Genomic DNA, 12,985 nt, shown 5'->3' with positions numbered 1-12,985 from the left:
ACAGCTTTTGGTATTCAGCTGTTATGAAAGTAATTCTGTAGATGCTTTGCACGGGTAAGGATTAGGAAAAAAATCAGATAGCAAATCATTTACCACATTTGACTTTATTGACTTCGTGTGATACCACTGAACATACAGCCTGTGTATCCTCCTCTGATCTCATGTTCTACCTACAATGAAACTCTGTTTTCCTGTGCTGTTAGCACATTTGAGCAGAGGATTGGATCTCCTTAGGTCCCTTCCCACCTAAATCATTCTGTGATTTAAGTTCATGATTCCCACTACACTTTAAATTAATTATGCTTCTTATATCCTGCTAATAGGCAGATCAGTTAATTTGCTTTTGTGCATAGCATTTTAATTTTGCACCTTATTCTTCTGCTGTTAGCTGTACTAAAAAAAATATATTTTTTTCTAAAGTCGGTACATTGTTCTGTTCGTCTACCTTGTCGTGGTTCTCCTTTGATTTTCTAGCTAGGTATATAATCAAAGACTATAAATAGATGTCTTCTATATCTAGATGTATCTAGCCTCGTCATTTTAACTGTTCTTTATGAATTTTTGGAGGTCCGGCTTCCTCGTTAACAATTCCTAACGAAGATAATCTGTACTGGGATAAGAGGGAAGATCTCACTTATGAAATACAAGCAAAAAGGGAGAAATTAATTGGTTTAATTTCTCAGTGGAGGTTGATAACCCATTAAATTCTTGAGAAACCTGTGCTGAAGTTTTTCCTATTCAATGATGTGATAAAGGGCATGGAAGAGTGAGGTAACAGAGTTTTCTGGTCATAGGAGTTTTGTGAGGTTAGTAAAACCAAAAGGTAATCACTAAGATTACAGAAGTATCCTTTAATGCTGGTTGACTTGGTGATAAAATGACTGATGAAGATTAATGTTGATAAATGCAAAGGTGGTATATGTGGGGAAGACAGCTCTAACTTAGTTGCTTAGTGTTGGGTTCTGAAGAAACGGTTTTCTCTCAGGAAAGATATCTTGAAGTTATGGTAGGTAATTTTCTGTAAACATAAGCTCAGTGTCCAGACGCAGTCAACCAAGTAAATAGAACAGTAGGGATTAGTAGGAAAGGAGTGTATAAAAAATATCAAGAGTATAGAAGAGAAAATAATTATTCCACTTCTAATCCATGGTAGACCTGCCTTCAAAGCACGGAGGGCAGGTCTGGCTTTCTAACCTAGAAAAGAGTATAACAGATAGAAAAAATATAGAGGTGGCCAATAAGAAGGATTAAGTACAATTTCTGTATAACGAACAGCAGGATAGATTAGGAGTCTTTAATCCAGAGGTCTGTAAAAGCAGAGGATATAGAGAGGGATGTGGTTGTTCACGTCCTCTCCCATTCAAAAAGCAGGGCAGCTAAGTTCTGCTGTGGTATTTTAGATGCAGATGTTCTGTCACTTTACATGAAGCAATCCCATTACTTGTATACTCTTTATAATGCAGCCAAGGATAATAAACTTATGAATATTGAACAGGTATCTTCATTGTTCTGTGAATAATGACTAGGAGTAGCTGAACTTCTTTGTTTAGATTTGAATCCATGGAGAAAGGTGAAATTTCACTGGAGGAACATGGTATTCACTAGAGGCAGAGGGTGGAAGCTTGGCACATTATAGTTACTGGGAGGATGAACCTTGAAAACGTATGGGCTTCAATCTCAGCAAAAACATTCATTAACGTGAAAAAGCAGTTGAAAAGGGGTGCAGATTCTGAAACTCCAGGAAACTTGCATTTTCCTTTTTAATGACCTGAGATCTTTGTTTTGTCAGCAGAGGAAATAATCTACTGCCCTTTTTTGGCACTGCATAGCTCTTTACAAAGAAGCAACTAATTGTTCCACTGAAAATCCGGTGTTGATACAACATTACTGTTCACCAGAGACAGAAGTGTGAGGCATCGTGTTTGCTTAATACTTTATGGTTGTGGAATTTGCCTGTGAAGGGATATCAGTTCTTATTTGTTGGAAGTCAAGGCACAAGCAAGTACTCATCACAAACATGATAATTTTCTGAGTGAAATAAAGTACACTAATACTGGCTATGTAGTCATTCTGTAATGCTCAAGACAAAAAAAATCTATATAATCCAGTCAGAGCATAATTAGCTAGTTTCTAGTATTGCACGTACCTTGGCAGATGCAAGATTGTTTTACTTCATCAAACAAATCCCTCTGATTATTCTCCAAGCGGAATGGAGATGTTAACACACTTCAGTATTACACATTAAAGTGGTGCTAGCAAAAAAAAAAAAAAAAAAAATCACCAAAATGTTCCCTTTAATTGTGCAAGTCAACCTAAATTTAACTATTTCACATTAACAGTTTCTCACTTGTAAATCAACAGGAAAAGGCTTATTTGTACTACCTTTCAACAAGATCCCCTTTTTCCTACATGTCTTCAAGACATTTCCTACATCTCTTTAAGACATTTCCTACATCTCTTTGAGACTGAACAATGTTGCGTACAGCGCAGTTCATATTTACCATGTCTGTTCCAATTTTAGATGTCTCTCCTCCTTATCCTCTGGTTTCTTTTAATTCCTGAAACACCCCTTAGTTTCCCCACAATTAAGTGGTCTGGCTTTAGTTCCCTGTTAAGGTGATCAGGTTTGTATCCAGAGGGACATAATGTGAAGATCCCTCTGAAGTTCAGTGTCATCTCAGGCACATTGGATGTGTAGTTTGTTAGCTCCGTTTCACCCAGTGCTACCTGAACAGGCATCTGATTCCTGCAGACATATTCCTGAGGGCAGGAGAACCAAATGGGTTGTTTCCAGTCCTGCTGCCCTAGTCACTGGGCCCTCAGTGCTGGATTCTTATTTTCACTGCAACTGGTTTTTCGCAGCGGGCAGCAGATGGCCAGGTGGAACAGAATGCTCCTTTCCCTGGTCAAATACATACAGAGAGCATATGTGCTCCCAATGTATAAAGAATAAATAAAAGATGTGCACTACTCCCAGACAAAGTAGGAGGAAAACAGGCAAGTGGGCTCTCTTCCTCTTTTCTCTGTAAAGTAGAAGAGTGTGATAGAAAAGCACAAAAACGTTTGCTTCTTCCTAGTCACACCTGGAGAACACAGGCCATACGGATCACTCGGAAATGTTGTGTAGGAGAAGTCATCCTAACAAAAATTCTTGAAAGGTGAGCCAGATATATCTTCCTCCCATACAGACAAAAAAGTTAGCCATGTCATCTTCTGCAACAGCAGCAGAAGTTTCACTGAGGATGAAGAGGTTTGGAAGGGGAAAGCGGATAAACATCCACAGAACAGCAGCAGTACAAGCAGGAAAAATGGGTTTCTGGAGAGGTCTATTAAAAGGAAATCTGTGGTTCACCTGGTAAACCAATAACCAAGAGGATGAGATTTGGAGATTCTGGAGAGTGCTGAGAACATCAGTAGGTCTTTTGTCTTGGGGAGATAAAAGTTAAATCTACCAGTACTAATCTTCCCAACTGAATCCACACGTGCTTTCTGAGGATGGGTAGCTTACATGACTCCTGTTCCACATCTAGGTCACCTTTCAGAGAAGGTTCTGTCCTTTTTTTCAATGGGATTTACCTTAATTGGAGGTAACATAAAATAATAATATAAAGTAATATAGAATTCTTCTCTGTATAGACATTGCAATGTACAGAATATCTTTTCATGAAGTTCCTTCTCAAAATAACAAGTTTCCATGTATATGTTCATACACTTATATTTGTATGTTTATATATGTGTTTAAATAAGCTACATAGGCAGCTCTCAGTATCTTTTATTTTGCAGTATAACTTTTTCAGTAGGAGTTGATCTCAAAAATCATAAAAGTCATAAAAATACCATGCAAATGCAGTTCTTCCTGTGCTTTCAAATAATATATGAGCTTTGTGCTTAATTTTGCCTCAATTTTCTCGATCACAGCTTGCCAGCATCTTTTTCATTCTGGAGAGCTGAGTATTTAGAACTGGATATATTTTTAAAGATAGTATCTTTCCTAGAAGGTTTTTTGGACAGACTCTAAAACAGTGGTGGGTGTCTAGCAAGCTATAAGGTATTTAAGAGAGTAGTGAATATTCTCCGATGCATCGCTTCACAGCATCTCCTGACTGCCCTCACCTGTCAAACCCAGAAGTTATTACTGCTGTAGCAGAAGCAGTAGGACACAATACACGTTTTCACCTCATTACTCTAGTTCACAGTCCAGAGTACTAGTTAAGCCAACAAAGAAGGTAGCTTTGCGTGATGACCCAACTGGGAAGTGGAGAAGCTAAGGCACTGGTGGGCATCCTTTTCTGCTGGCTGTGCTGCGAAGGGTGGTAACATCCAGCACAAGGTCTGGGCAGACTGATAAAGGCAGTAGCATCTTTAGATGCCACAGCTTAATTATGCAAAGTGTCTGCCAGAACACATGCTCATGTGGAACGTGTCTTCACTGCGTGAGTAGATCTAATAATTTTCCCAGTGTGTCATGATACCAAGATTCAGAGCACCGAAAATCACATGGGACCCTTTTTCTTCTCCCATATGGCAATAAATGCCATGTTTTCTTTCTAGTGTCACTCATAGCTCTTTTAGCCATACAGTTTTCCAAATATCTCCCCCTCTCCGCTGAGTCACTGCTGTATGGACAAGTGTTTCCCGGCACATGCAGTTCTGTTCTGAGCGCTGCAAACCCCTGTGCATGTCGGGGGGCTCTTTGCCAAGGGGTGGGGAGCCGAGCATGGCAGCAGGGCCGGCGGGGCAGGGATCTCTCCCTCCCCCAGCAGCCAGTTTGAGCCTGAACTCTGGATCCCCAGACAAGTCCACGGTGATGAGGCCGGGCTGGGACATCGCATCGACCCTGAGCCCCAGAAGCCAGACCCCCTGGAGTGGGGCTGCTCTCAGCACCTTGATGTCAAGTGCACAGAGTTACTCATATGGAGGCATTTGCTGGATCTGGCCTTTGAAATAATAGAATCAAATAATCCTTGTCTTATTGATGAAATCTGAGAGTAGCAGAGAACAGAAATTACTGCAGTAGCCTACCGTTTCTCACTGAACTGGCGCAGGGGGAATTCAGTGGTGCGTGATGTGTGATCCCCGTGGTTTTCCAGTGCCGAACGGCAGGCGTGTTCCCAGGCATAACGCTTGCAAGCCAGCACGCATCAACGGCAGTTGTGGCACATTGACGTGGTGTTTGTAGTTCAGTGGAACAGGCTTCTGGGTAAGTGGAAAAGAGCAAACCTAATGTTTATGGTGCCATAGGCTAGTTTTGCAGTGCTGGGTACTAGCAGGAGGGAAGCTGATGGAGACATCAAGAACTTGCCCACACTCATCCTTGCACCATTTTAATGCAATCAGTCTAAAATGATACACCTAATTGGTATCTAAGTATAGCAGACGGTGATATCTGAGTTGGGACCATTCTCTTAGCAAGCTGCCTTGCTTAAATGCACATGTACTCTGCCATTACTGAGTGCTCCCCCTTGACTGGTGTACAAAATGAGATGGCAAGCCTGGGAGGGAATGCCTGTTCTTTCACTGGCTGTGGAATGATACTTCTGAGAGTTCGGGAATAGAGGTGATCATGAAGAGACACAGGAATTCATCCTTTCCATCTCTTCCCCAAAAGATTGACTTCCTATAGTCAATTTTTGTTTATTGCGATAAAAATGTTATAGAAGTCTTAGGTAAATGACAACATTTATTTCAAAGGAGAAACAGTTTGTGATACCCTATAAGGAAGTTGAGGTCTGATCAACAACAGCATATCTCCAAATCCACATGTAGCTTGTTTTGTCCAGTTTGCATACACGTAAGTGGTAATAAATGGTGCAAAGAAATGGAGATCCATCCCATTTGTTTTGTTTTTATAAACCAGGAGTTATGAAAGCCCATCATAGCTTTTTAAGAAGTTGGTAGAAGAATATGTTGTTTTTAAACTTTGGAGTCCCTATAAATCAAAGCATGTTTTACCTGGAGGTTGTCTTTTTCTAACTAAGTGTAAAAAAGTGTTCTTCTTTCTATGGGAAATCATTATTTCCTCTTTTGTGAATCATTTTGTTAAATTAGGAAAGCCTTGCAACAAAGTCCTCATATGATGATAGTGTGTGAAAAATGTGAAATATAATTTAGTTTTTCTTAAGATGAATGACTTTTTCATTGTTTTACTGCTAATAGCAAATGCATTTCAAATTCAAAGTAACTTGTTAGAATCCACATCTTTACACTGCTACTGAAATTGTGTTTTGATTTCTTTGACATGATCCCTGATTGCTGTGAGAAGAATCAGTTCAGTATTTTTGTTCTTAGATTCCCCCTCCTTTGTCTTGCAGCTACTTGTGGCAGATTCCATTAACAATTGCAGTAGGAAATACGAGCCACATCTCATCAGAGGCAATTATATGGGTGTCTAACAAATCAGGTAAAAATAAACTTTCCTCCCAGTGGAATCTCATAAAGCATACTTGTGTTTTCCTCAACTGTTTCTTTGGAATTGATCCTAGATAACTGTTTAGTTGCTCTGCACCCAGTTTTAGCTACTTGAAATGAATTACAAAAAAAGGAGAGTTGGGAAGGGAGGGAGGAGGAATGAAGGATGAGCAGCAAGCAAGATTTATAATTATCGCAGAAGTTAGTCAGTATAATGAAAAGCTTTTACATAGAAATGTGTACCTAAGTGCTAAGTATTTTATATTTAGCAACACATATCAAATCATTGATGAATGCAATTCGCTTTATTGATTGGTGAAAGTTAAATGTAATATTTTTATAGTAAAGCATCTGATGAATATGACTTAGTAAATGCAAAGTATTTAGAATTCTGGCATTTTTAACTCCAATCTCTAGTCTGAACCAGGACTAAGAAATTATTACTGTCATTAAAAAAGTTTCCTTATTGATCTATCAAAGTATTTCTTTTCTCTATTAGATGACCAGATGATGGACCTCAAAAGTGCATTATTCTGCTTACTACGTATTTTCTCCCTCCTCAGTTCCTACATGGTCATAATAGTTATCATCCTGAGGGCAGCTAGGGCTAGATACCAGTGAGTTTTCATCACCCCAAAGGAATCCCACCATAGAAATTTCATTAAATATTTCTCTATTTTCTTTAGCAGTTCACTGGAATTGAAGAGAGTGAGGAAAGAAGTGTGGAGACTTGAATAGAATTGTTATATGGAAGGGAAAAGAAGGATCCATGCATCCTCTCAACACATGGGCTGTAGAGGGAGAACTGACCCCTTCTTGTAAAATTAGAAGGGCATAGAGATTTCCCTCTGATAGAAATCTAACTGGAGAGAGGAAAGAGTCAAACCTTTGTGAGCCTGTGGTTTTTTCCTTTTTTTCTCTTTTATATGTCACTAAAAGATAATAGTCAAGTACAGCTTATCAGCCGACAGGACTAGAAATGAATGGTGTAGGACTGGTGGGAATCTGAGTATCCCAACTTTCTAGTGGCATAAGGCATGTGTTTCTTTGCCCCGATCATTTGCAGCCTATCAGAATGTAACGTGTTTTACACTGCTCCGGTGATATAATGATGTAGAAATGTGCCTGGGACCAGGGCTAACCTGGGAAACATTTTCTAGTCAGAGCATACAGATGCTGCCTCACTTTGAAGAAATATATTGCATTGGCCATACTTTTTAATGTTAACACCTCTGGAATACTTCAAAACCTGTTTGCACTTTCACAGTCTGCCTTAATGACCTGCTCTACTTTTGTCCTTTAGGGCTTGATTGAACTCTCACTGAAGTTAATAGAAAGATTTCTACTGACTTCAGAGAGAGTTGATCATCTCATCTCATCTCATTAGGTTATACACGCATGCCTCCTTCCCTTCACTCCTCCCTTGGAAGTTCAGTATATCACTATTATCTGCACAGTTGCGTCCTCATTGCCTTTTACTTGCAGAGTGCTGTGGAGGAACAAGTCCATAAAACCACTGCCCACTCTTTTAAGATCTACTGCTCCTATTGGAATGCCTTCAAGAAATCAACAAATTAATGATGGCCAGTGTGAGCAATGATTTTGGGGTGGCTGCTATATAGAAATTAAAGAGGAACCTTTCTGAGTCATCAGTTTCCTGTGTAGCAAATCAATGCTGCTGTGATCTATTGTCATTATCCTTGTCCTTCCTCATTACTTTCTCACTCACTCACTCAGTTGCTGTGCCTCATTGAAAATGAGACTGTAAACTTATGACTACGGCAAGGATGTCCTCTTGCTTCTACTTCTTGTTGTCTAGCTCAGCTGGAGAATTCCTCAACATAAATAGAACATCCCTGGATGTAATCAATGTACGATTCATTGTATGTGCTGTTATGTATTGGGGCTGGTATAAGTGGTTTTGTGATTCTCCTGGAGATTTTCTGCAGCTGGTATGTTTGTTCCATGGCGATGTGGGAGGGGTTCTGAGATTGGAAAGGATGGTTTCCGGGATTGATTCTTGTGGATGGGAAGAATCCTGAAGACTTTCTGTTGTGCAGAGGACACGGTGTCAGTGTTGTCCCAACAAGTAGTCTGGGAACAACTCTGCAACCTGGAGGTGAAACAAGCTACTCCAGAGGATATTTGGAAGATTGGGAGTGGTCACGTTGTTCTTCAAGCGAGTGTAATTGAATGCGGATACTCAAATCAAATTTGGAGGAAATGCTGTTCAGGAGGATGGTTTCCATGCCCTCTTTAGGAAGGAGGGGGCATTCATTTCCTTCTTGTTGACTAAACTGCTGTGCTAAAGAAGCTTCCAGTGTAACCTGAAGAGTGGATAGGAGATGATGAACAGCTGCCTGTGTTCTGTCATATTATACTGATCACATACCTCATTTCAGCTGCCAGTAATGAAGAGGGTCCAAGTTATTGAGTACCATTATGATATCTTGGCATATCACTTAAATTTTTCAATAAAATTAACCTCGTCTGTGTGTTATCTGAGAGAAATGAAACCATGGCAGTTTTTAAATAGCTACATATATTGCCATCAAGAAATATTCCTTTTTTTGTCGTAGTTTAAATAACAATTTCAGAGGGGAGTACACCCTGTCCTTTGCACTACAGTTCAGCAGGGATGGTTATTTGCTCATGGAAGAGTCTCTTCCTTCATGTACCTCCAGAAGGACATGAGAGAGAGTTACTAGTTTTTGCATCCTCTTTGCTGCTGTGTCTGTGACCTCATCAAGGTATTGCAGGGTGCCAGTTGGCATTTTCATGAGCAAGGGATAAGAGGCTGTCCAGTCTTGTGAGAGCCACTGAATGTAGGATGCTTGGGTTGCTGCCCTCTACTCATCCTGGCCATGTCTGGTTACGTACTAGAGATAGTGAGTCATGCAGATCTCTAATTGTTCAATACGATGAGCAGGATTAGTGCAGACAATTGCAGATCATCCCAGCTGCTGGCAACAGAGCTCATTCTGTCCACTCTTCACAACAGCAAGGTGAAGGGACACGCTGGAAGTTACAACTAGGCAGCATCTTTTTGAGATGTAATTTGTTGTCCTTTGCAACAAATCCTGTAGAAAGGACAGTGCCAGGCCCTGGCAACTTGCCTGACCAAGTGCATAATCTCCAAGATGTTTCATATTCAGTGTAGCTCTTCACACCTGTTTGTGGAAAGTACAAAATCATAGTTTTGGAAGATTTTCATTTTGCAAGTGCTTCTGCCAGTGTCTGTTCTCCTTACCCAGTAAGCCATAGCATTTATGTAACCATTTTTCTACTCATCAGTTCGTATACCAGTGGTCAGATGACCCTTTTACTGGCTCAGTTTGTCTGGCGTGTGAAATGGAGCCATCATTTTTGCTCTCCGAGTGCTGCACAGATACGTCACCACCACCTTTTTCCCTGTTCACTCCCCATAGCCATGGATGAGGCTGTTCTGCTTCAGGCGAGTGACAGCTGTTAAACCTCTGAAAACTAAACCAGTCACAAAGAAAGGAGACGTCTCACGATTAGCCTTCCTATCCATGCTGAGGTCAGAGACATCGCACTAAGATGGCTGCGGTGCTCTTTGTTCTACAGTCTTGCAGGTCTGCTGAATAATAGATTTCACTGGCACTGTGGAAATCATTGGTGTTACACACTTCTGCTCTGTCATGGATCCAGGACTTGTTTCTGTTTCTCCTAGATAAGTTGCCTTGTTTGTGGTAGCTGTAATGATGTATGAACATAATGTCCACAGAGTTTTGGTATCAGGCCAAAATCAGTAATGGGTAAAAAGTCAAGGACCAGCTCTGAACTCAGTCCATCCCCACAAGATGACTCCTTAGCTGGGCTTGCAGGAAGGTGGTGGCGATGGCTGCTGAAGGAGCACTAAGTTTGGAAGCACAGACTCATCTGTTGTGTTTCTGCAAATCCAGGAGAAGTGACCTTAACCTCAAGTGAAGAGGTTTAGCTAGCATCCATTTCCAACGGGTGGGCAAGGCTTTGGGCAAAGGCATACTTGCTGTTCCCTGGGCGAGACTCTTATGGCGCTCAGGCTCCAAGAAGGAAACATCTCCATGCAACCCAGCAAGTGCTGCTGAACTGACTGATGCAGCTTCACAGTCTGCCTCCCTGCCCTTTCCATCCGCACCTCGGGTACCTTGACCGATTTGTTATGTCCTAGGGAAATATTCCTCTCGTGGACCTCCCTGCCTCTGGTAAAGTGACTCTCATTCAGACTTCTCTTAGTATCTCCACAGAATTGCCATGGAATGGGCAAAAGAAAGCTCCAAACAGCAAGTCCCGACTTCTATTATGCCACCTCCTACTAGATAATCTTTACTTTAACTGTAAGCCCCCTGACAGTCTGATTCTCCTCCATGAAGTGTTTTGTGGAAGACGTCTGCTTCTGAGCTGGGGTTTGCTGGCTCTCCACCGGAGAATAGAACATTAGTACAGCATTAGAAAAATACCCTTTCTTTTCCTTTCTGAGACTCTGCTGAGCGTGACCCCTATTGCTTCCAGTCTCCGCTCTTCTATCTTTCAAAAGCGGGAGGAAGGGAAGCACTGCGAAGTAAAATAAATACATAGATCCTGCTTTACAGCTTTAGCCAGCCATGGTGAGGACCATGGATACAAGAGCTGCAATCCTGGCATGATTTTGACAATGAGGCGGAATCACTCCCCTTATCCCAACAGCTGAGCAATGATCCTAACAGAAAACTGCTGCTTACATTGTATATCACCTTAGACATTAGCAGTTCCATCATATAGAAAAGTTAACGGATGGATGGGTAGTCTGAGGAAAGAGTATGTGAGACAGAACATGATCATATTTACTGATGTGCTCCATTTATTGTGTTGGTCATTATACCAAAACATTTTTTTTCAACATGGAGCTATGGCAACATGGCCAGTGAGATGGAAAGAACTCCTCGTATGAAAGGTTCTTGCAAAAAGATTTGCAGAATTTACTTAAAGCCAGTATCTTTTCACAAAATATTGTGATTGTGAGGAAATTCCTCGTGGAACGTTTTTTCTTGGTGAAAAAAATTTCACTTGCTCTTGTTGGGATGAAATCGTGCTACTCTCGTGCAGTTATTTTTGCACAAAAATGGAGTCAGTTCTCCCAGCAGGGATTCCACCAGCCATAAACCAATTTCCTAGTATGCAAGGGGTTGCATAAAAAATAACAACTGTGAGTCTGAACTCTTGAAACAGCAGTAGGACTGTGTTTAGCCCATGCTCTTGTCAGCATTGGAGTAGTGTCTTGCAGAAGGGTGCCCTTTGCCCAGAGCTGCCTTGCAAGGTGCTCGTGTTGCTCCGTGGAGAAGCAGGCTTCCATCATTCCTGCTGGTTTGATGGAGTTTAAATTGCTCGAGAGCTGGGATGGCTGAGAACTTCAAGCCACATGCAGTTACCACCAGCTGGAGGACTGTCTCACGCTTCCAGAGTGGAGAAAATGAGAATAAGACCTTAACTGATTTTCTTACTTCAAAACAAATGTCATAAAATTTAACCATTTCCTCCTAAACATCTTTTTTTTATATATATATATATATATATATATGTGGCAAACCTGTAAGTTTCAGAGCAGTGTTATTTTCTGAGGCATCCAGACAAAACATGACCATGGAAAAATGCTTTCTGATGGAAGAAGATTAAAAAAAAATTCCCTTTAATGTCAAATATAAATGTATATATATTTTAGATTGAATTTTAAGAGGCAACATCAAAGATAGATTTCTTCCCAAATGAAATCTTTGTCGTTGTTTAGAAAGTCATGAATGGTTTAATATAAGGTTTAACACTGAATGACTACCTTTTCCCTAACTATAATACTTCTAACAGGAAACTAATAAATGTGTTTGTGGTAAGTGGAGAAATTGCCCACGTGTATAGAAATTTTCAGCGCTGTAATCACCAAAAGAAAGAATTTCTTTTATAGGAAGGCATGAGAATCAACAGACTCAAACATCAATTTCCAGTAAATTATATAGAACTATGTGAAGCACATGCATCAGGCAGTCCCTTAAAATAACTACCTGCTTATACGAGCTGGAAAGGCGTGAAAGATTCCTGTCCTATATTTCAGGAAAAGGTCAACACATGAGTGGTCTTATTGAAAAATAATAGCAAGGGGTTATGGTTGGATTTAAACTGACCAAAACAGCAATAATGCCATCGAGCTTTGAAAAGATACTGTTCCCCATTAAAGCAATATGTGCTAGAGGTGTTGCACAGCTGTTACTTGTGAAATAGGTTATTTTGAACTTGTCATGTTTGACTGGCAAGTATCGTTCAGTACTCTATTAAAGCATAAGTAATTTCCTCACTTTGGAGATCAAAATTTAATAAAAATACTAAAACAAGAAAAAATGTACGTACTTTTTTTGTTACACTTGATTTTGAAAATTTTCCATTTAATGTATTTATTTTCCCAGATTAATGTGTGCACATAGCCTGTTTGATACCTTTTTCGGTGTCATAGAGGGTCAGGGATTAACCAGTTACAAGTAACTAGCTGCTTTCAGTGGTGGTGGCATTTAAAGGTTAGTTTGCAACAAAGCATGGGCAGAAGGCAGTA

The 12,985-nt window shown here is 40.4% G+C and overlaps 1 protein-coding gene across 2 annotated transcripts in view; it reads left to right on the top strand.

Annotated features, from left to right (window-relative positions):
• TRHDE (thyrotropin releasing hormone degrading enzyme) overlaps positions 1 to 12,985 on the top strand; it is a 232,588-nt gene that overhangs the window by 160,065 nt on the left and 59,538 nt on the right. For both annotated transcript variants that reach the window (XM_054188180.1, XM_054188179.1), the window contains one exon: positions 6,312 to 6,400. In XM_054188180.1, coding sequence (XP_054044155.1) covers positions 6,312 to 6,400 — 89 coding nt within the window. The remainder of the gene's footprint in view (positions 1 to 6,311; positions 6,401 to 12,985) is intronic.

Source organism: Rissa tridactyla, chromosome 1 (genome assembly GCF_028500815.1).
Source record: "Rissa tridactyla isolate bRisTri1 chromosome 1, bRisTri1.patW.cur.20221130, whole genome shotgun sequence".
Taxonomy (NCBI): Eukaryota; Metazoa; Chordata; class Aves; order Charadriiformes; family Laridae; genus Rissa; species Rissa tridactyla.
This window is presented reverse-complemented; position numbering and strand designations above follow the sequence as displayed.